General features: G+C 36.7%; 1 protein-coding gene across 3 annotated transcripts in view; it reads left to right on the top strand.

The window, feature by feature from the left end:
• The first annotated feature begins 758 nt into the window (after nucleotides 1-758).
• LOC107700484 (dual specificity mitogen-activated protein kinase kinase 5-like) overlaps nucleotides 759-24659 on the top strand; it is a 64864-nt gene continuing 40963 nt past the window's right edge. For 2 of the 3 annotated variants that reach the window (XR_001635554.1, XM_016502159.1), the window contains exons 1-14: nucleotides 2995-3425; nucleotides 3605-3653; nucleotides 3942-4009; nucleotides 8203-8272; nucleotides 8699-8739; nucleotides 9983-10050; nucleotides 11385-11436; nucleotides 15100-15164; nucleotides 19175-19214; nucleotides 20586-20654; nucleotides 21837-21918; nucleotides 22027-22088; nucleotides 22416-22464; nucleotides 22721-22794. Coding sequence is in view for 2 of the 3 variants with exons in the window: in XM_016502159.1 (XP_016357645.1) it covers nucleotides 3294-3425; nucleotides 3605-3653; nucleotides 3942-4009; nucleotides 8203-8272; nucleotides 8699-8739; nucleotides 9983-10050; nucleotides 11385-11436; nucleotides 15100-15164; nucleotides 19175-19214; nucleotides 20586-20654; nucleotides 21837-21918; nucleotides 22027-22088; nucleotides 22416-22464; nucleotides 22721-22794 (921 nt within the window). In the remaining variant the exon portion in view is untranslated. Of the gene's footprint in view, nucleotides 852-2994; nucleotides 3426-3604; nucleotides 3654-3941; nucleotides 4010-8202; nucleotides 8273-8698; nucleotides 8740-9982; nucleotides 10051-11384; nucleotides 11437-15099; nucleotides 15165-19174; nucleotides 19215-20585; nucleotides 20655-21836; nucleotides 21919-22026; nucleotides 22089-22415; nucleotides 22465-22720; nucleotides 22795-24659 lie in introns of those variants that run through there. The other variant, XM_016502160.1, reaches the window with a different exon arrangement.

Below are 24659 nucleotides of genomic sequence, written 5' to 3'. Positions count from 1 at the left end.
CTGTTCCAGTCTTCAGTGTCTCATGATATTATTGTAATTTCTGTTTTTTATTTTGCTCAGGAAACATTTCCTAATGTCCGTGTTGAAAAAAGTTGTGCTGCTGTATAATTTTTTTGTGGAGAAACACTTTTAAGGATTATTTGAATATTTTTTGCAACATTATGAATGCCTTTACTGTTTATACTGTAATTTTACATCAAATTAATTAATCCCTGATGAATGGAAGTATTACTTTGTTCTGAACTGAATGGCAGTGTAACTTGATCTTTACTTAATTTGACATCAATTTCATTGAAGTTTAAAAGAAAAAAAAATCCAAATATACCATTATTGTAGATAGGGTGACTTAAAAGAAATTGAGGTGTAAAATTTGTACATAAAATGCAGCTAGAAAGTAACTATAGACACAATAGAACACAAAATATAAAAATAATAGAATAAAATATACTCAATGTGCAATATATTATTTAGAAAATACTTATTTGCACAAAAACAGAAAATGTTGTCCAACATTATATGGCAACTATATTTCTCTTTATGCAAAGTGAGATATAGTTGGGACCCAATGCAGACCCCTCTACGGTGATAGATGAGCAAAATAAACAGGTAATTAACAAGCCAATTTATTATGCATGTGCATCACTACTTTATGGAAGCAATGATGATCTAATTTACATATTACTCACACTTTAGCCATTCCAATCAGAGTGGTGGACACATTCCAGATGCAGTGGATCAGGTGGGTGAGAGGTGTGATGGTCAATATTGAATGTAGTGCTGATCTTTTACAAGCTGAGGAACAAATATGTGAAGTTTCAGAAGTCTGATCAAAACTTCTAAATTTACAGCAGGTAACAACTCCCTGATGCTTGATTTGTACTTCTGTTCAAAATACTGTCTGAAGAACTTGTTGTTTTTCTACTAAAATTAATTAATTTTACAAACAATAATATCAAAAAAAAATTGTTTTTGTGGGAAAACCCAGAAATTATCATTACCAATTTTGCTGTAATGGAAACTTTCCCAGCTTGTATTTTATTCCTGTTCTTGCAGCAGCTCATGGGTAGTCAAACTGCTCTGTTTCAGCTAAGCAGCTTGTCGATGGAGAGGAAGAGAGAGAAGACCGTTTGGGCTGATAAAATGTTTTTTTATTACCAGACACTGGATTCCAGCCCTCTCTCACTCTGTCGTATGCTCTTCCTTGTGGCTATAGGTCCAGTCTGATTTCTGATAATTGTGTTTGCGATGTGGCATGTTTTTTTTGGCATGTTCATGTTTTTTTTTAATTCTGTACCAGACATTAACAGCAGGTTCACAGAGGGACGACAAACTGCAATTACATCTCTCTTCTAATCAGCGCTTTGCAGCTAGATACATTGATTCTGGTACTCCATTTCTGTCTACAATTCAGCCTCTACGTCTGCAACAATGAGACTCAGCCATTACTTATTGTGCTGTGTGACACACAATCAATGTCATGCAGAGCAGCTGATGAGTCATTCAGAAAGACCTCGATTGTGTGTTTATGAGCCGCTTGTGTATTCAGCTGTTTGCACAAACAGTACATTTTAGAGCTATCAAAAGTATAAATCCCTAGATGGCAATTGTAATGCAAGTAATATAATCTGATCATTAAACAGAGAGCTCTTAGTAAGTTTTACAAACATGCAGGGGGTTAAAACCTGACTCTTTCAATTGTAGTTTGAGACGAGAATGGTCTTCTTTCAACTGAACTCAACCCCATTGCGTATTTAAGCGTTTTGCTTTTGTTCTCTTGCAAAGTGAGCAAAGAAAACATTTAAGGTGGCATTCTTCCATCTTGACAGGGCAGCTTTAGCACTGATAATAGGATATGCCATTGGTAGGCTGGAAACACTTGTTTTAAAGTTTGATGTGAGACCTGATCCTGTTTGGAAGGCTGCGATCATTGTGGATTTCAGCTCGCCATGGGTTAGACTTAGCTTTCATAGCTGTTTATCATTACATGATGCTCTAAATCCTGCCTGTGGCCTATAGGCGTATCAAAGCTGCATTAGCTGGACTCTGAGGTCGAAAGAAACAAAACTCTACTTCGCTGAAGGATCAATGTCTGTTGAGGCTTTCGCAATCAGGCTGTGACCATGACTGAGCGAATGAGTCATTCCTAAGATAAGGCTGTAATCAACAGCGCACTAAATGTTCTTTGTTGTACATTCAATTACATGCTAACGGGTTGTGCAAAAGTGAAAATCTTTAAATACTAATGCTATTTAAATGGTTTACAACTAAAGAAGTAAAGTAAGTAATAGAGGTGAAATATGAAAGAGATGAAGTAAATAATAAATAGGTAAAGTAGGAAATTATCTACAGCAATAAAGACCACGTGACTATATTACCCTGCTTATAGCAAATAAATATTTATTTGTATTTATATATTTATATTGTTGAAATCATTTTTTATGTAAGAAGAAATATAGCACTGTGTCTCTGCATCAGTCTTGATCAAACTGTCAGTGTTGATTTTGTGATAATGACCATTTTACTGTACCTCCAATATTACGTGACTACTTGAATATATTTAAATGTAAAATAATTAAGGTAAAGCAAAAATGTACTTTATTTCAAAGTGAAAGCTGAAAAAATGTGTTAAACTGAAATAACAGACAGCGAGAGAAAGATTTTGCAATGCAGTTTATGGTTGATATATGACTAAAATGATGTGTGTGGTTAAAATTATACAAACAATTAAAAACATATAATGTATCTTAGCCTTGTGTAGCAACTTGCTCGCAACGTTTTAAAAAAACTAATTGGCCTACAAAGTGATGTGTAAGTGAGTTATTAATCATTTAATAAATTCATTAATTTAATGACAACATTTTTGAAAAAATAATTACATACAGGCAACAATAATTGACACAGAAACGTCGCGAGTAACGTCTACCAGTCAACTACTCTGAGAGGCTTTTATGTGCCTCGAATGGACGTTCAGCTTCCGGGAAAATGTCAAAACACTTCCGCTAAACTTCCTCTGCTTTACTTTCATTGTTGACAGTTTGTTAACTGCTGAAAAAAATGCTTTTTCATGTTTAAATTTGTTTTAAACCATAGTTAAAATCTGATTAACAGTAGGCAGTACATCTGGAATGACATGTCGCTCGGTTATTAGGGGTTTGTGTGGGAAATACTCGCATGTTTTCTTCACTGCTAGTGAGCTAAGCAGCTAGCTGTCTAGCCTGCTGTACAGTACAGCTGCTGTGTGTCTGCGAATCTGCACCGAAAGCCAAGATTATGTTTCTCGATGTGCTTCTGTTATGCTTTTACTTGTTTTGAATAACCTGTGCAGCATGGAATCTGAGGGAATCGTCATTCGGATAAAGACACCGGTGGGAGACATGGACTCCTCAGTGGACTCTCCATCACATCTCAACTTCAGTGATTTGCTGGTGAGTTGCTGATTTGACTTTAGTCACAGTGTGCTTTCATGTGATCTCTCAGTACATTCTAGAGAAAGAGAGCTTTCATGGAGAATGTCATTTCCTGATGAGAGGTTGTTAGGACAGTGGTGCTGATTGACAGCTGTCAGTCAAATGTGTGATTGCTCAGTGATTCTCTTGTTTGGCAGGCCGCGATCAAGGATGTCATGCCTGAAGCCACAGTCACAGCTTTTGAATGTGAGCATTGTTGTTGTATTTAAATTATTTAGCTATTTTAAAGGAAGTTACTATCAGTATAGGCAGTAGAACAGTTTTAACCAATAAGAAAATATTAATGAATAACTACTGTCTTTTCTTCTTTGCAATACTATTATCTTTATTTAACTAAAAACAGTTGATCATAAGGGGCAAACATCGTGCAAAAAAGTAAATATAAAAATTTGCTGAATGGATGATAAAAATGTTTGTTTATATAGACAAGTGATTAGCTCTTAGATGATTCAGATGTGCTCTTGTTTATTTCAGATGAGGATGAAGTTGGTGACCGAATCACAGTTCGCAGTGATGAGGAGCTCAAAGCCATGCTGTCGTATGTGAGTATCCCTGATGTATAAACGAAGCTGAGTCCCTTGTTTTGCTGTTAAACAGTATGGTTTCAGCATAATTTCTTAAATGTTTCATAGTCAGATTGCCAGTAAAGAACTACATTGCCTATAATTGTAAACAAAACTCCACCAATCAGAGAAGTCGCACAACACTTCTGACAAAAGAGCATTGCGCGAAGCATTGCAAATGATGTAATTAAGTCTGTCTCGCTGCACTTTTAAGGTACTTATGTATTTGTGTCTATGCTAATATTACAATAAATCTAAAATAAATCATAGTTTGTGATAGGGCTGTCACAATATCAGATTTTCACTGCTTGGTTATTGTGGCCAAAATAATTTATTTGGATATCTATAGAAATTTTAGGGAAAAAAACTATCAGTCAAATTCATCTTTAACTTTGTTTTCTCCAATAAATCATACCCAAAATATAATTCTAGGGAGATGGAGAGAGAGAGCTGTACAAAAATGCATACAAAAATAACTGCATCTTTCTTTTTTTCTGTTTTATGATGGGTGGTAACCAGTGTTAAGGTGCTGTACCATCACCAACTATGCTGGAGTATCAACCATATAAATGGGACTGTCACTGAGTGTGTAGTATTAACACGATAACAGTATTTCATTTTTGAAGTGCCACGGTTATCGTCTATCGATATATTACGATACCTCATCTCGGATCTGGTTGGTTCATGAGACTCTCCAATAAAATGCTATAATAAAATGCCTATGGAGAAAATAGACCAAAAAAAAAAAAAACTTCCGGAACCAAGGCTGCTGAAGCGTGGGTGGTCACTGTTGAGCTCTGTTACAGTCTGTTGTATTAGACTTTTGTATGCTGAAAGTGTTTTTGTTGGAAGGGAAAAGCTATTACAAATCTATTATTCCAGATCTATTTACCCTTGGGGAAAGTGTTTTTAATTACTTTGCTTATTGACAATGATGACAAGTAGCTACATATTTTCTTTTTCCTCTTCAATTTCTTCATCTATTTTCTTTTTCTGGCTGTGCCTCTTGATGTTACCATGGCAACTCTGGCTTGCACCCCCCTTTTACATTAAAGAGGTGTTAACAAAGCAAGATAAGCAAAGGGAAGATTGTAATATTATTTTTTATTATTCATTATTTTTGTGTTGACTCAGGCAGTGGCTTCCCCTGTGAGCAGGCACAAATTGAAAACGTTAACGTTAATGAAAACAAAATATTTGTGTCTCATGCGTTTAATAAAAAGCTATCGTAAACTTTTGCCTGATTACCTATTTAAACAGTCTTTCTTTTCAAGTCCAGGAATGCATTATCTTTCTCAGATTTCTGTTTGTTGTTTTTAACTTTTTTCTTTTGAGACCGCCGTAAAAGTGCTTTCAATACTTACTGCTCACACATTGTGGACACCAAGCGTAATGACTCGTAATAGTTTTTCCCCATGTGAAGTACAGTGGAAGTTAAATGAACTATCAGCTTTTATTATTTATTATTCAATACTTAAAGTTTCGCCTCATTAGAAGCACAGCCCTCCTGGGTAGAGGAATTTTTCAAAATCCACTTTCAGCTGGTGTTGTCTTTTACCCCCCATCAGCTCTCAATGACTCTCGAGTAGCCATGGGCTTCAAAACTACTGCTTCTGCAGGAAATGAAATCACTTAGATTTGATATTTATTTATTTTTAGATGCTTTATCAAAGTGGTACCTCTCAAGGCCATTGCAGTCATTAGCCAGATTAGGCCAGAAGGTGACACACTGACAATGATGTCTCGCGGGTGTCCTGCACTGCCTGAGTGTAATTCAACTTTTAATTCAACCTGTCTTGATTAATTCTGCGGTCGCCGTGTGGCTGGTTTTGAGACACACATTCTGACATTGGAGATATCTGTGGGAATGTGAGTGTTCTCATTTGTTATCGCAACAATCTGCAGTAATGCTTGTACACGGAGAGATTTTGCCATCGCACATCAGCAAAGAATCCTTTGAGGCCATATTACTCTGACAGTGAATATTACCGCGCGTTGCAGATTGCCTTCCCATCGCATTTTGGTTAACAGCACAACGAGTCCACTTTTACTGAAAATGAGTTTTTCCTCCCATGATGCCGTTTGCTCCTCTGGGGAGAGCGCAAGCTGCTGAGAAGGGGGGAATTTAATATGCGTGTAACATGTTCGGAAGCTTGCGCCTACATTTAACCGATCATTGTGGTCATATTTCAAGCGGGTGCCCTTTGCCTTGGTGGCTCTTGGGGTCTCTGTGGGGACCTTTATAAATTTGCTTCAATTAATTCCTTGTGAAGGGATCTACTGTTATGTAGACTTAATAGGAATTAAGAGATGACTTCTTGCTTTACAGGTGTGTAAGCTAATTCGCCAAGCTCTCTGGTGGAATCCGACCTTCAAACTGTCTTCACTGCAGGTTTAAAATTTTTTTTTTAACTCCAGCAGTGATCATCAGTCTGAGGTCTCTGAGATGTTCTGGGTCCCCGGTGAGCTGCTTCTTACCGTCAGCCTTTCCAGGATGTTAGTTCAATGTTAAAGACTGACCCATGTCAGATGTAGCCTCGCTAACACACACACACAGGCACTGATCTCCCAGGCTGGGCCGGCTAATTACGGAGCGCTTTACTCAGGGTGTGTTAATGATCGGGGTCCAACAGAGCGGAGGTCTGACTCCTATGTTCCCTCCAGCTCTCAAGCTGCCTTCTTGTGATCAAACTGCCTTTAGTTATTGTCCAACAAAGGGAGGTTTCTTTTAATACACTGTTACAGATTAGTTAGGTAATTGCAGCCCTAATCGATAAAGCAACCAAGTGGAAAATTAAAGGTGTGTGTTTTGGTAGAGCTACATGGTTTCAGCGCCTGCAGGCAGTGCAGAGAGGTGACAGTGATAAATAGGGTATTTAATAACAGCTGCTCTAACACTGCTTCCTCTGCATGTCCTCGCGCACGCTCCGGCGTGTTCATCATGCATTCGCACTCGGCGGAGGGACAGCACTGTACCACCGGCCCCTCAGTTAGGCTTGCTTTTGACCTTTGTCTTTTTCTGCCTTTGTCTCTCTTTCTCTCTGTCTTTGTCTTTCTTTCAAACACTGACACTCTCCCCTCCTCTCTTGTCCATCTGGATCTGTGGTTTTTAATGGCTTTATTGTGTGTGATGGGGGCTCTGTGTTTGGGCACAAAGGTCTCTGGCTGGACTGAGAGAAGAGAACGAGCGACCAGATGGTTCTGTTAACCGAAACATCAAATTGAATGTTCTTTTGGCAGGAGACAAAAATCTGTGCGTATGTTTGAAAGAGAGCGGAGTTCTTTTGAAATAGAATCAGCAAAAGTGCTAGATGACTTAAAAATATTGAACATTTATACAGTGTAAAATAATAAATAAAATATATGAAATTGTTAGGTAATTGCAATTACCTAAATATATATAAAATAAAATATCACATATAATGTACATGTATGAAACAAGTTTCTGAGGACAAGTATTAAAATTAATTCGGCAAAAGTTACTGCTTATCAGCTGCAAGATCCGTTTTTAATATTGAGTATAAATATTTAAAATGTAAATATAAATAAATCATAAATAATATAGAAAATAACAAATAATGTAAAATATATATTTTTTTCATATATGTGTACACACACACATACAGTATATATAATATCATGTGAAGTCTTACAAGTCTTTACAATTTCTTTATTAATGGTATAATTAAATTATTATTGGATTAATTAAAGACAAAAAAATAATTGCACAAAAAGCTTGCCATGACATTAATAATATCATAGGTTTATAAATGCCAGACTCCATTTCAGCCTATTATGCAGAGTAATTAATTAATAGGCAGCCGTTACTGGCAGATTGCTTTTACGTCAGGCTGAAATGAGAAAACTCAGTGATTGGTCTGCGCTTGGCAGCCATTACAACGGATGAACTGATACAGAGGGTGACTGGTGTTTCAAAAAGATTACCTGAGCAGGGTGCCCGATTCATTTAGCATCTTTTCTTTTCCTCCCAACATGCAAGTGACTCGGAGAGAAAGAGAATGTGTTTTTTGACATAAGATTGCTTTTATGTACTCCATGGGACTTTTTTCTGAAAGACCGTCATCGAGCATAATATTGATTCTCAATGTAATATACTGAAAAAATGAATTGGGCTGCTTTTTAAGAGTTTTGTTCCACTTTATTCTCCGCAGTATTGCAACACAGTGATGGAGCAACGCATCAATGGACTGTTACCTGAGCCTTTACAGATATTTCCACGAGGTGTGTATAGTGTGTGTTAGTCTGCTGGTCCAAATTACAGTTCAACACCGCAACAGTAAACGTGCCCGAGGGCCACCTAGACCCTAGATCACAGTTCAAATCCCCATACTCAGCAATACCCTGCTCACATGTGTGTGTGAGCATTTTCTGTTAGCAAAATACCACTTTATGTCATCCTCAATGGCTTCTGAGAGACGAATAAATATCAGTTTGGTTTATTGAAGCAATTTCTTTCTGAATACATGCATTTACACACACACAATATTCTTTATGATAGTTAAAAGCTCCCTAAGCTGCATCTCAGCATGTCTGTTTTGCAATGTTGCAGATAGACTCATTCTGTCATTTTAAACATTTAATACATTCTGCTCATGTTCTTTTTCTCTGGCCTCACGTGATCTACAATCTAGTCCATTTTCTTTTCAGCCGGTAAGACCCCAGGGATCCGCAACATACACGGCCTGAAGGTATGTGCCTCAGTGATTGTTTCAGCAGAGTTGGGCATGGATTGGTTATGCTGTGTACCACTTATTGAAAAGTCAATTGAAGTCAAGACTCTTTGTCTATCTGTCCCTCATTTTCTACCCCCTCAATGCTTTTCATTTGCATTTGTTTTAATCTGCTAAAATAAGAATTATTGGTTCTTTGTTGCTGAATTAGATAACGTTATTCAAAAGTTTGCTATGTCAAAACAAACATATTTAAAGTTTGTGTGATGATTCAAAAGTTTGGGCTCGGTGGAATTTTTTTCATGATTTTGAAAGAAGTCTCTTATGCTCACAACAGCATTTATTTGATCAAAAATACAGTAAAAACAGCAATATTATGAACTATTATTGCAATTTAAAATGGCTGTTTTGTATTTTAATACAAATTAAAATGTAATTTATTCCTGTGATGGTGATGGCAAAGATACATTTTCAGCAGACATTACACCAGTCTTCAGTGTCACATGATCCTTTAGAAATTATTCTAAGATACTGATGTGGTGATCATAGAAAGTTCTTTGATTAATACAAAAGAACAGCATTTATTTGAAATAGTAATCTTTTGCAACATTGTAAATGTCTTTACTGTTACTTTTGATTAATTAATGCATCCTTGCTGAATAAAACTAAGTTCTTTAACAAAAAAATCTTACTAACCCCAAGCTTAGGGTAGTATAGTTTCTGCTTACCTAAATAGTATGATACGGACCATCTTATTCTTGTTTTGTTCTTGTTTTTGTTTAATTCTGGATTAATTGGCTTGAAGAGGATAAAAAAACCCTGATAACCTGATCTAAATGAGGTCTTCGTAGACACTAATTAAGAAGAGAATCACTGCTTTACTGCACTACACTATACGACCTTCAGACCTCAATTAATCTACTTGTGTATATAGAGACTCTCTTTGAGCTTTTTCCTTCATTCTCCCGCTCTGATCTGTTAGCGTGGCTCTGACAATAAGCAGCTTCGTGAATCCTCTTTAATGACAAATAAAGGACGTGATGTTGATTCATTCATTTTTTTTTTTTTAACCCAAGGTTGTTCCCAGAGTTATATTTAATTTTGCCTGATAGATGAAGTGACCCCTTTCCTCAAGCCTCTCTCTTTATTTCTCTCTGTCTCCCCCACAAAAGCCAATTAACCTTGCGGCCAAACCAGGCAGTTTGCTGTTAAATGACAGGTTAATTAGCACAGGGCTCTGATTGTCTTTGTTTGGCCGCAGGTGAACACGCGGCCCGAATCCTCGAGTGGCAGGGGCTCCTCTGCGGCTGATTCCCGGTCCAATGATAGGTGAGTGATCCCAGATCATGCCTGCCCTCATTGAGAGAAAAATCTTATTACCAAGATTTATTTTGTTTATAAATACAGATATATTTACAGTAAAGCAACTGCATTAATGATTCAGTAGAAATATCTTTTACGAAAACAATAGTTGACTATAAATTCTGTTTGGATCAGCTATGTTCGACGCTATTAAGCGTACACTCAAATACAATTCTATATTAATGCCTCAAGTTTGCTACATTGCTTGGTAATCAATTTACAGTTCTGAACTATATAACTAAGCAGGGAAATCTGATATTAGCAGAAATGTTTTTAACTTTTATAATAAAAATAAATGTTTCTTGCGCATCAAATCAGCATATTAGAATGTTTTCTGATGGATAATGTAACGCTCAAGACTGGAGTAATGGCTGCTAAAAATTAAGCTTTGCCATCACATAAATACATATGTATATTAAAATAAAAAAGTTATTTTTATTTGTACTAATATTTAACATTACTACCGTTTTTACTATATTTTCAATCAAAAAAAAACCCCAAACTTTTGAACTTTAGTGTATGTTACCAATGTAATTCCTGTTTCTTTATCGATAATTTTGTCCCATTATGGTGCCTTTGTGCTTTGGAAATAAGTCATGATATAAGTAGAAAAGCGGTAACACTTTAGAATAGGGAACACTTATTCACTATTAACTATGACTTTTCCCTCAATACATTCCTAATTTGCTGCTTATTAATAGTTAGTAAGGTAGTTGTTAAGTTTCGGTACTGGGTAGGATTAGGAATGTAGAATAAGGTCATGTAGAATAAGGCATTAATATGTGCTTAATTAGTACTAATAAATGGCTAATATTCTAGTAATATGCATGCTAATAAGCATTTTTTCAGGAAAATAAAATTTTAATCAATAGGGCCTTGTTGTGAACAGTTGCAGTTTAGCTTTTAAATTGTTTAAAGCTGAGTTAAAGGTGATATTGATTAATTTCGTTATAAGGGTCTCAATAATGTCATTCTCTTTACAAGAGAAAGAGAAATGCTATCAGGAGTTTGCAGTCTTCATACCCTAAACATACAGCAGAAACATTTTTTTCAATGTTAACTGGATTTTGTTGTTAGAGAATTAAATCCCCTGGCACAGAAAAAAGACCTGCATTCTGAAGGCCAGCATGTGTATTCAGCAGTGATGTAGAGAAGTGAAGTGTAGCAGATCATTCTAGACAAATGAGTCTTGTCTTAACATTTCTAATGTGAAGTAACTGCTCTGTCTAAACAATTTACTCATCATGTCAGATTTTTGAGGCATCTTGTATAAAATGTTATAATTTATCTTTTTGCTTAAGCACTTTAAAGAAATCTTCAGCTGAGCTTAAGAAGATTTTGACAAATGGACAGGTATAGTAGCCCTCCCTTCACATCACACACACTTTTACTTCGGCATACATTTTGATACACACATATACTGCACAGTATTCCCACTTCAATCGCATCTGATTATCTTGTTAGTGATGCTGTTACCACTCAACCAGTGATGCTTTCTATCACTTATCCCATTTAATTTGTCACCATAGCCTGTGTGTGAATGTGATAAGGCATCTATTGATTGCTCCTAACGGGCTGTTCACTGACCCTTTCTCTGTGGTATGGTTGAGATCTTTATCTTGAGTGATCAGAGCTGTATCTGTGTGTCCTTCTGCCCACCCCTTCCTGCTTTCCCTGTCACCTTTTCTCCCCCTCCACAGGCCCCCAGCTTGCCAGTCTGTCAACTAAAGTGTCAGATAGACAATTAATACAGTCACATCCCCTGTGACACCTGTAACATGTGCAGTTAATGGAGCGCTAGTATCCTCCCTCACGCATACACACACACACACACACACACACACACACATACATACACTTCAGCCTAATCAAATGTCCTGCACTGGGCCCCTGTAGTCAGGGTGCGGCCCGTCAACAGAGCATTGACTTCACATCAGGTCTGGTTCACAAAGGGAATCACTTCCCCTACAACAACACGCACAAATACTGACACCTAACTAGACACATTAGCCATCACAAACAAATGACTTTTTGTTGAATGGATTGTTAAGACTGCAAGGCATATAGTTCTTGATATATGGAAATAATAATATATTACTTTGGTAGAAGATTTAATTTTAATTAAATATAATAATAATAATAATAATAATATATTAATGAAAAAAATGCTGCTGTTAATAATAATAATAATAATAACAGCATTATTATTATTATAAAATTGTTATAATTTATTTATATAAATATTTATTGACAAAATGTTATCTCATGGTTTTAATATGATTCAAAAAGATCTGATTCAAAAGAAAAAATGTTGTTCTGAACTCTGTTTAAGTGGAAGTTAATGATCAAGTGGGAATTAATTTGTTACCTGAATGTATCAGTTCAAAGCTGGATCTGAAAATAGTCCTCCGCGGTTGAAATTAGCAACTGCATTTATAGGTCTGGTCAGAAGATTACCAGAGTGATCTTCACAGCGTTTTTTCTGCTTTGTCAGGCTCAGAGATACTCTGGCCCTATGGAATCTGCTTCTGGTTGTTACATACCCCTTAAGTTATGAAAATGGTTAAACCATTTTGAGAGGTTTGTTGCAATTTATGAAGGTAAAATAGTAGCAAAACATGAGAGCCTGTTGATTTGAATGTGAGAACTTGTCATATTAATATTCGTATATATAAGTTGAAATTTACTAGGGCTGGGTTTTGACACAAATTTTACAATTCGATTAGATTCTCATTTACAAGCTTGCGATTCGATTACCGATTCGATTCACTTCAATATCGATTATTTTGGCTATATATCAGGTACAGTACATGCCAAATTTTCTCAAGGAAAAAAAATCTCTCAACTAATGCTGTAAAATATATATGAGAGTCAGTTGGTACTACATTACTTTAATATTGAAGGCTAAAATTAACTGATTTGTTAAAATTTCACTTAATGAAGATTTTAAAATAATAAAGTTACAATTACATAATAATATTTCTACTTGAATTTGTATTTTTTTTAAATATAAACATAATGGTGGCTGTCATAAAATCTTGATGGATTTATTCCAACATAAATTATAATGAATATGTTATATGGTGCATATATTTAGCAAAATGCCCCTCTCTACAGTTTATTTTTCTATATGATTAATGAGTTTATGGTCACCGAATATGTTTTAAACGGTAAATTTGACGTTACGTGACATTGTTTACAAGTCGTTATATTGACATCTTTGCGCGGCTGAAACACTGATTGAGAGATTACATGAGACAGGATACGGATTGTAAAGTTGTACTCTTTCTTTTAACTTACCTTCGGATGTTTAGTCATGTTTATTTTGTGCTGAAACTGGTATTAATGTGGAGGAGATGATTAGTTCACGTGCGCCTCGCTCTGCTGCATCTGTTGATCTGAGGCGCTACAGCAATCTGTCACTCCACATTAAACCGTGCCAAAGCGGCATTTATTGTTTGAGTACTGCAATACAATAGACAGAATTTGAAATCAGAGACTTTGTTTCATATTAAAAGTACCAAAGCACAATGCTTATTGCGATTTATTGGATGGGAGGTGCCCTTCAACGTTCCATCCATTAACTGACAAAAGGCTAGACTAATCGATTGTTGGGATTTAAGAATCGATATCGTTCCGTAAAAATGAGAATCGATTAATATCGAGATATCTATATTTTTTACTCGGCCCTAAAATGTACACTCACGGCTCTGATGTGAAAAGCTTAATCTTTCGATTTGCACACACAGACAATAATCAAAAACCCGTGTTTTGAATTCAAAGTTGCAGATTAATAGTAAAAAATGTGTAAAATGACATTCACATAAACAAAACAACAGACACAAAAGTGTACGGCATATTTACATTTGCACTTTACTTCAGTTTCGCTGTACAACCACAAGTCAGCACTTACAACCTCTCAGATCTGGCAGTACAACTTAAAATCTTAGCGCTTTGACTTTTGCTACTCCTTTCGCGATATTCCTATAGCAAAACTCACTTGTGCACTTGTACATGTAGATGTGAGAGAGCAGAACCGGGGATGGGGCTGGAATGGGGGCCAACTTGTTGTTGTACAGCAAAACTGAAATAAAGTGCAAATGTAAATATGCTGTACACTTTTATGTCTGTCATTTTGTTTATGTGAATGTAATTTTACACATTTGTAACTATTAATCTGCAACTCCGAATTCAAAACACTGGTGTTTTGATTATTGTCTGCGTGTGCAAATCGAAAGATTCAACTTTTCACATCAGAGCCGTGAGTATACTGTAAATTTCAACTTACAAATATGAATATTAATATGACAAGTTCTCACATTCAAATCAACAAGCTCTGGAGTTTTGCTACTCTTTTACCTTCATACAATTGGCCACTGACATTTAGTCTTACTTGAAGGTCTATGGGTTAAGATCCTACAGCATGCATTTTATTTTTATATTCAAATCAAGAGGTTGAAATAAAGATGGAGGGCATTCGGGATGTGCGTAAAACTGACTGAATGTGAAAACGTACCGGTCCCTCTGGCCTCTTTGTGTCAGAATGGTCTGTATTGTATTACCATTTTGACAGCTTTTATCAAAGTCGAATAAGACAGCACAGACAAACAAATAGTCATTAAAATTACCATCACTCTCCTTGCTGCTGTTGTCCTTTTATAAATCAGACAGCAAATGTTGTATTGATCCTCCTTTTTTTGTCCACAATTGACCATACACTGGAATTTCAGTAGGTTTTTTTTTTCCACTTGGTGTTGCTGTTAAAATTGTGGTGTCTCTTTTGTCTCTGCCTCGCTGTTTTCCTTAGTTTCATGCTCTTAATTCATCAGCTCACTTCAGTTTATATTACCATTTTACACATTTACTGAGCAAAAGAAAAAAAATAGAAAACTGCTGTTTTCATAGAGACATGTCTATGAATGCATGCATACACACATCCCCCTTTTAGATTATTTAGATTCTGTTCTCTTTGGATAACTGCAGAGTCTTTCTCTGTTTTTTTCTCTGTTTGTTTAGATCAATGAACATGACCTCCAGTACCAGGAGCAGCTTGGCCATGGAAATGGCGGAACAGTTTACAAGTGAGTTTTGCTCTCGTGGTTTTTTCCTTGAGATTTAATTAGACTGATTGTGGTCAACCTCTTAAAAGGCCTTCTTTACCCTTAGTGCAATCTATAGGTTTTAACTAGAGCCGGCAAATTTAATCATGAAAATGTAACTGAAAAGGGAAAAAGTGTTTTGTTGTCCGCACTCATGTTCTCATTAATTTTACATTGGTCTCACTTGTGCTCATGTTTTCAGACATCCTTCAACAGCCCCCCAATATTATGACTCATTAAATGTCTTGAGACATGCGAATTAAGGATGTTGCTGATTTAGTGCTTGTGAAGTTGAAGTGACTCTTTTTGATCCTTCTAAAGCTCCTTTCTGTGCCAAAGCTATATACCACAGACTATACAGTTGCAGGACAGGGCAAGGTCATCATCTTGCACACACAAATAATTTTGTCCATTTCTTGAACCAAGTGACTGTTGGCAAGGCTCTGTGTGCTTTTGTGGATAACACAGACGCTCATCATTTGCTTCTCTTACTGGAGGAGCACCTCTGGGTTGTTGGAAATTGTTCAACCATTTTAAAAAAGCCAATACTGCAACCCAGACAAGAATGCAGTCTGGCATGCTCAGCACTAAATGTGTTTGCCTAGAATTATATTTTTTCCCCTCAAACAAAAGAAACTGCTGAATTTTGCATTCATCTCTTAATTCAAACCTTTTCCCCTGTGTTTTCCTTCTTTAAAGTGTTGGATAAAGAAATACAGTTCTGAACCTAGGCAGTCTGTTTGGAACAAGCACTAAAAACCAATGCAAAATTTTAATACCAGGAATGTTTGTTTTTATTTTTTTATTTTTTTATTTCTATTTTGTTCACCACATATTCATGATCTTTAAAGAAGGGTAACATTCACTGTTATTGTGTTTCTTCCTCAGTGTAGGTAGCGGCAGGTGAAATGTAATGTAATATAATCTCTGATGTTGCTCATAGTGAAATTTAGGCCAGTCTCCCATCCATCTCCACAGCTGTCCTCGATCACCTCTACTGTGCTCGCTCACATACACGCACTCTCCTTTATGCAAAACACACACCTTTGTGACCATCAGACTGCATACAGGATGGCGCCAAGGGTATTCGCTTAAATTGCTTTTCTTAGGAATAAATAATTTTTTTTTCTCTAAGGCTTTCACCTAACCTGCACCCCTTGATGTTGTGTTGCTGTTTATAAGCATGTTTCTTGCTCACATATCTGAGAAAAGATGTATTTTAGTGTATTTTAAGTAAATACACTAAAAATTTTAACAAATATATACATAGATACAATAATATACAGAATGATTGATGTAGACAAATGTCACTTTCTAAATTTCTTTCTAAAAAATGTTTTTGAATTATTTACCTTTTGCATATCCCCCCCCCCACTAGTTGTGATCCAATTAGAACTAACCTGCGACCCATTTTTGGGTCATGACCCACCAGGTGAGAACCACTGCTTTGTGGCTTTCTTTCAGGTGAGGTGATCATCTGGTCATCTCAGGTTAGATGGCATAGAGAAAGACGGAGAGAACTGTCTGGTCCGCATTGGCCACTGTAATCGAAACCTGTTTGTGTGGTTGCATGCGTGTGTGTTCGTCTGCAAACACGCATGCATGGGATAGCTGTCTTCGAGAGGTCCATGAATACTGCATGACAGAGCATTCATTACCTCGGGCTCTGGAGTGTAAATAACAAACCGAATAGAGACACATTTACGGGGGTCAGGACCACACGTCACTACGTCACCTCGTCCTGACCACGCGTCTGTCAGTCTTTGGTCATCGCTGCATGACTACTCAGCAGGGTCAAAGTTCAAGGACTTTAGCTGAACTTTGCAAATGGGCTTACTAGGATACATTACTGTTCAGAATGTCCTGAAGCGACCATTTAGACAATATCATTGGTTGAGTTGGCATTAGTAAGTAGTAAGTAGTCATTTAGCAGATGCTTTTATATAAAGCAACGTATAGTGTACATACAGTGGGTACGGAAAGTATTCAGACCCCCTTAAAAATTAACTTAAATGATTTTAGCAAATGTAAGCAATATAACAAAGAGCGAAAAATTTAAGGGGGTCTGAATACTTTCCGTACCCACTGTATTACACAGACAATCCCTATAGAGAGACGTGGGGTTAAATGGCTTGCTTAAGGGCACAATGGTAATGCTTATGACTTGCTACATGCACAAAGTGAAACTAGCAACCTTCCGATATTCAGCCCTGAGCTATATATATACCCATCACTACCAACTATGCCGTGCCACCTTCAACAGATATTGATATCAGTTGACTTTGACTCTTCAGTTGTGTTTCTTGGCTTCAGAAATGACTTGAACCTTTTGAGATGTACTTTTCAGTGCATATTAATTTAATACTTTGTTACCAATAAGCAAAGCAAGCATCTACGTGCCTTATATGGATCAGAATCTTCTGAAGTGTAAAGTGCACACTCAGAGGACACTAAGGTGAGATGGGATCGAGTGTCGTCGTCCTAAATGAGGGAAGTTAGCCGTCGCATCACTTAGAGCGACATTAATTAAAGGCTTGCCGGAGTTGAGGTGTCTGGAGCTGTAACCAGATCAGCCAGCTATTTCCCATAAATCACATGCACGGTCAAACACTGTTACGAATTTGTTTACTGCAGACGTATACACACCTACATACAGAGAATCATAACCAATCAGTCTTTTTCTTGTTCTGTCCTTTCTCATTTACACAAACACATACTGTGCACCTGTGTTGTTGAATCCACCCTCGTTTGGCAGCTGTCTGTTGTTATAGTATATTATCTGGTGGAATGGACCGTGTCGTGGGTTATTGTAACCCAACCCCTCTTCAGCACCTACTGCAGTAACCAGATCCACTGCTCAGAATGAGCAAGGATCATAATTAAATAATTGCGGCTTTGCCGTTAATTCGACCTGTAACAGGAGGCCTGTCTGGGAGAGCTCACGATGAAACGGGAACGGAGCAGATAATGCTCCACAGCTCAGAATGTCTGAGGTTTCGCAGGTGACTGACTCAGGGTTGACCTCACCTGCATTTGACACTTAGGATGAGGACACCCCTCCTCTGAGCTCTTTTTCGTAGCGATTAAGCCACTGATAATCTGTAAATAAATACAAATGTTTAAAAAGCAGCTGAGTGTCTTAGTCATATGGATGTACATCTCAGGTAGCTCTGACTTAAAATCTTGAACATAGTTTCCATCCTTAAACGTCAGTCATTGAATATCTGTCCATATATTTTTTTTTGTGAGTACAATGGCCACAAAAAGTGTTTGGACACTTAAGCAATGTTTAAAATGTTTAAATGCATAAGATAAAAATACAGATACAAATATGTAATACATGGCTAAATATTTAGCTTTAAATAAGTGACATATATGCCACATATATCACATATATATGCATTATGCCACATAGTTTAGGATCAGTAAGATACTGTAATGTTTTTGAAAGAAGTCTCCTATGCTCATCAATGCTGCAGTTTAAAATGATCACAAATAGGCAAAAAAAATGAATATTGTGAAAAATATTAAAATTTAAAAGAAATGTTTTCTATTTTAATATATTTTAAAATGTAATTTATTCCTGTGATGGCAAAGCTGGGTTTTCAGCAGCCATTACTCCAGGCTTCAGTGCCACATGATCCTTTAGAAATCATTCTAATATGCTGGTTTGTCGCTCAAGAAATATTTCTTATTATTAATGTTGAAAACACTTATTTGCCATACTTTTTCAGGATTCTTTGATGAATAGAACATTCCAAAGAACAGCATTTATTTAAAATGGAAATCTTTTGTAACTTTGTAAATGTCTTTGCTTTCACTTTTTATTAATTTAATGCATCCTTGCTGAAAAAAAAAACCTCACTGCACCCAAGCATTTGAAGAGTAGTGTACATATACATTTTGATTTGTTTATTTGTACGTTTTTCAAAGTTAAGGTATTGCTAAGAAAATTTGCATTGTCATTAATTGTACATTTTTCTCTTTGACAGAGCTTACCACTTGCTTGGGAAGAGAATTGTAGCGGTGAAGGTAAGAACAATGCATATGTCTGTATGCTTTAGAACCTCAAGCTCTGGAACTTAAAGCAACCACTCAAACATTGCGTTAAATTAAAGGAATCCACTGGTTTTCCTTAGTACACTTAATAAAATGTTTGCATATTTTGTAGATTATTTATTTGCAGAATTACCTGGCTCACATAGAAAAAACATGAAAACATACCAAAGACCCAACATATGATATTATAGCTCACATTCAACTAATGGGTAAGAAAATCATACAACCAGTATGCTCTTTAAACAGATAAAGAGCCTGCAGAGCAGAAGAGGTGAACTCAGGTGGTTTTGCTACAGGTGGACTTTACTGCAGCAAGATGCAATGATTAACCGCTGGAGATGTTAATAGTGCTCTACTAATTGAAGAGCACAAAAGAGCAAATCCAGCACTCCTACATTGCCACAGTTAAGCATGATTGAGACCCTGTGACCCTCATACTCCAGAGCAGCTCTTTCTTTTTCTATCTTAGCTGTTCTCTGTTCCATCATTTCTTCCACTCTTTTCTCACATTTTTTCTCTCTCCCCCTTCCCATCGTCCTCATTGACATCTGTTTAGTTTACTTTTATCCTCTCACTTCTCTTCTGTCTTATCTCCTATCTGTCCTCCTCTCCTCCTGTATCTTCTGCTGTGTCTGCTCATCTTTCCGTCTGCGCTCTGCCTGGGTCTGCTCGAGCAGGGCTATCTATTTGGCTAAGGCTGTAAGTGATCTCTGCTGAGCTTTAACTGCGTGGCCTTGCCTTACTGCCTTACCTGTAATCAATTATTTCAGTGGGAGGCTGATAATCTAACCTTAACTAAAGAAGCATTTTAGCTAGTCGCTGCTTCAATACAAAAGTGGAGAAGAGAGAGAACAAAAACCTAGGTTGCAAGAAAAACATAACTGTTTTTATTTCAGAACTTTGTAATATTAGATGAAAATACAGCCTTGGAATATCTTTGTGGGAGTTTAATTGCCTGCTTTTGTTTGTTTTGTTTTTTTAATGGTAGTCTGTTTAATTTCCTGTCAGTACTGGTTGAAGAGAAACTCTTTGAGCATGTTTCTCAAGCATTCACTTTCAAGCTCAAAAGCCAGCTGAAACAGAAGTATTGACGCACAAACAGAAAAGTATACTCGAATGACTGCTTATGTTTGCAAGTTGTATTTACCTGATGTAAAATTGTTGGGAAAAAGCAGGGGGAAGTGTCTAGCATTGCATATGTGATTTCGATATAACTAATTTTGCTTAAGAGTTCTGTTTGGGTGAAAATGGATTTCATTTGAGATTTCAAGTGCTCGGTTGATAGCTCAGAAAGGTCAGTGTGAGTGTGTTTGTTCAAATGCTGGCCTTATGCTTGTATTGCAGGTGATTCCTCTCGACATCACAGTGGAGCTGCAAAAGCAGATCATGTCAGAGCTTGAGATCCTTTATAAGGTCTGAACCTCCTTTTCTGTCTGCTTGATTACTTAAGCTGTATCTATAAGATAAATGCATTTCAGTCCTCTTTCCAGTGAATAAAAACAGTGGCCTAATTCCGATCAGCAACTGACAATGCTGTAGTCATATCAGTTTCTTACCTCCCTCTAAACTAAACTTAGAGCATTTTGCCCTCTCTTTGGCACTCAAGTGTCACTTTGTTAGTCTTAAGAGAGTCTGTGAAAAGTAACACCTGAATACATTTTGTTCTTGGTAAAGTTTGGAGCCACGTTCCAGGTAAAAACCAAACTTGTTTAGAGCTGTGTGTGGTTTCAGCTTTCAGATTAGGTGTATATGAGGTGCATGACTGTGATAAGTATAAAAGAAGTGTCATGAATTATTCAGGGATCAATGCCTATGTAGTTCAGTCCACCTGTTCCTGTAACCTGCTCTGAAAACAGCTGCAGGATAGACTTTAATTTATTACAAATCACCCTTTGCAGCAACGAGCCAATCACACAGAATAATCAGCCAATTTCACATTCTGAATAAAATACTGTGGCATTAGCATTACATGGCTTACTATAAATAACTACCAGCCAAACACTTAATGAAACAATTAACCACATCTTTTCACTGGAAACAATCAATCATGTATTTTCCTAATAATGAAGTATCATTGAGAACCATCCGGTGAATCATGAAAAATTTCTTAATAATCTCAATTATTCAAGCTTAGGCAATAAACTGTTAGCCAAAATGTATAAATAAATAACCTTTTCATAAAGCCGTGTTCATATCACTGCAATGCCATTAACTAGCTAATTTGATAAATGAACATACTCTGCTGTTCAAAAGTTTGGGGTCAGTAAGATTAAAAAGAAATGAATACCTTTATTCAGCTGGGACACATTAAATTGATCAAAAGTGACAGTAAAATAAATTATAATGTTATAAAAGTATAAATGCTGTTTTTGAACTTTCTACTCATCAAAGAATCCTAAAAAATGTATTACAGATTCCACAAAAATATTAAGCAGCACAATCTTGGTGAGCATCTTTCATAAGCATAAAAAAATGAAAAATTTTACACAGCCCAAACTTTTCAGTGGTTATGTACATTTATGATAAAGTGCAAATTGTGTTATGGCATATAAAATTTTTCGTTTTGATATATTTGATTGATTGTGTTTTTTACAGTGTGATTCTCCATACATCATAAAGTTCTACAGTGCTTTCTTTGTGGAGAACAGAATATCGATATGCACTGAGTTTATGGATGGTAAGTCTCAATTGTTTTGACATTTGTCAGGCATCTAGGCAACATTTGCACAGGAAAGCATCACTCACAATATGTCAAAGTTAATTGAATTATTTGTTTTGAATGTAGGTGGCTCTCTGGATGTCTACTGGAGAATCCCAGAGCATGTGTTGGGAAGAATTGCTGTTGCGGTAAGTCCTCTTCAAGTCATGAAACTGTTATCGAATAAGTGTATCAGGGAATTTTGAAAGCTTGGATTTTAGAGATTTCGGCATGTCCAAGAATCTGTTACAGCTCTGACCAGTGTGTGTATGTGTGTTTTGTCTTTGTAACATTTTATTAGTGCTCAATTGTCATTGCTCCCATTACCCTCTCCCTCACACTTTCTCACAATAATCAAAGATATGCCACTGTTTAGACAATTTACAGCTCTATCCTCTACAGACATAGCTCTCATCTCATGAGAGTCTCTTCTGAGTTTGTTTTCAATGAGTATTGCTGTTTGTGTGTATCTATAGGTGGTAAAAGGATTAACGTACCTCTGGAGCCTGAAGATTTTACACAGAGGTGAGAAAGCCACTTTTATGTAACTTGTAAAATGTGTAAAAAAAAAAAATAAAAATCCAGATGTTGGATATCGGTGTAAGAAATTGACTGTTTAGGCATATGTATCTAGAAGTCAAATTAAGTGCACTAATATTTAAAAATTTGGTTTCAGTAAGGTTGTCTACCAGATTACACCGCAAAAGTACATTCATTTAGTGACAATAATATTAAATACTGATAAATATTATTGTAATATTATAGTTGTTTCTCTGTGCAGATGTGAAACCCTCCAACATGTTGGTTAACACACGGGGTCAGATCAAACTGTGTGACTTTGGAGTCAGCACACAGGTATGTTTTCATTTGTTTCCTGTGACTATTTTTGTGCATGTTTATTTGTCTGCATGAATGCATATACTCACACAAGTGCTTCTCATGTGTATGTATGTTGTGAGCACAGTCAGCTCGGATCAGCCATTGTTCCATCAGTCTCTATGTCTCTGTTCTGTTCTCTATCTTATTCCTCCAGGGACTTTTTGCCTTTGCTCCCTAACCCCCAGATATGCCCTAGATTGCTCCTCTTCTCTCACTTCCAGCTCTTTGTAATTACCACATTGACCAGATATTCAGTGTGTGTGAGTGACGGCGTGTGTGCGTGCGTGTGGCTGGAGACAATATCTCAGACTGAGTAAGTCAGCATCAGTCTCTCCGCCTATAATACACTCAGGAGTCCAACAATGGAACCCAATCACTCCAAACGGCCCTCTTTTAATTAATATTCATACCCATGTTCCCCGAAGAGATTCAAGTTGAAGCTGACCCCTGGATGAGGTGCGTGTGTGTGTTCTCCTCTGTGCCCGTCCAGACCATGACACTGTATAGTAAACCTATGTCTCTCTTATCACTTACACACACACACGCACGTCAGGCCACGGGGGAACGCTCTCATTACGTTTGTTCTGTCATTGCTGACATGTGCCATTGTGCCCGGATCTCACTGTCTCTCCCCTGTGAGAGTACAGACTAAAATTAAACCAGGCTGGCATTTCAATAACACTCCACAATAACACACTCTTTTCAGTAGATTTAAATCAGTTCCTCTTACTGTGTCTTACAGTTCCTCTTACAGAGAGCTCAAGTCACCTGCTGTCACATCTGTACTGAATTTCGATGTTTAAACAGAGATAACTGTGCTGTTTATATCCGAGGACTGAATGTGATGACTTCTCTATATTATTCTTGGCTGTGCACATACAGAGGGGGTAATGTTTCACCTTTGAGGTTGTGTGTGATTCAAGGTTATTATAGTTTTGCATTTTTAAATTCGTTTTATTTTTAGTTTCAGTTTTAGTTTTAGTAGGCTAATTAAAGTTTAGCAGAATTAACAGATCACTTCCAGAGCACAGGCCAAAAAAGGCTTATGCTGATTTAAACTTAGTGATGCAAATGTCTAGACACAAAATTAAAGCATGCTGAGAATGATTAGATGGTAAAAGTATTCAAATGCACGTCAAAATGAAGCAGTCATGCCCTTTTAAATCTACACAAGTTGCGCTTACATTATATTTAAAACGCACTACTGAATGATACATGTGTGTTGTGATTTTTAATTTGAAAATAAATGTAGCTAATTTCTTTATATTATGTCTTTCATCTTATTTAACCATAATCATGATACCATAACTGTTGTGTCTTACTCACTTTCCCGTGAACAAACGCGCATAAATCATAAGTGGAACTTATGAAATTCAATAATAATGCTTTAACAAAAAACGTTGCATTCGAATTTAAGGTCTGTGTCAGCCGTCAGGCAGCCTTATCAGTGGCGCACAAGCTGCGATGACGATGTATGTGTCATTGATTGCATTTGAATGCTTTTGTAGGCACTCTGGGGCAGGGCTCGCAGAGCGGCTACGTTCTGCGCTTGCTTATAGCATGGCACTATTGGATGCGTTCCCCATCAGCGTTTAACGCAACTAGGGCTGAAAAATGACTGAAAAACTAAATTCGAATTTTGATAATATTTAAGTAGAAAATTCGAATTTAGTTTTTCAGTCATTTTGACAGCCCTAAAAGGCATATTTAAATATGTTATTTTCTTTTATGAAGAATTATAAGCGTGCAGTTTATGCACATTTGTTCAAAACAGCCTGGCGGACTGTTCACAAGATGTGGGCAAAAGTTTTTATTGTTTACAGGAGGGATGCGCGTTCTTT

Source organism: Sinocyclocheilus anshuiensis, unplaced genomic scaffold (assembly GCF_001515605.1).
Source record: "Sinocyclocheilus anshuiensis isolate Anshui unplaced genomic scaffold, SAMN03320099.WGS_v1.1 scaffold154, whole genome shotgun sequence".
NCBI lineage: Eukaryota > Metazoa > Chordata > Actinopteri > Cypriniformes > Cyprinidae > Sinocyclocheilus > Sinocyclocheilus anshuiensis.
The sequence above is the reverse complement of the archived record's forward strand: the minus strand, read 5'-3'. Positions and strand labels throughout refer to the sequence as shown.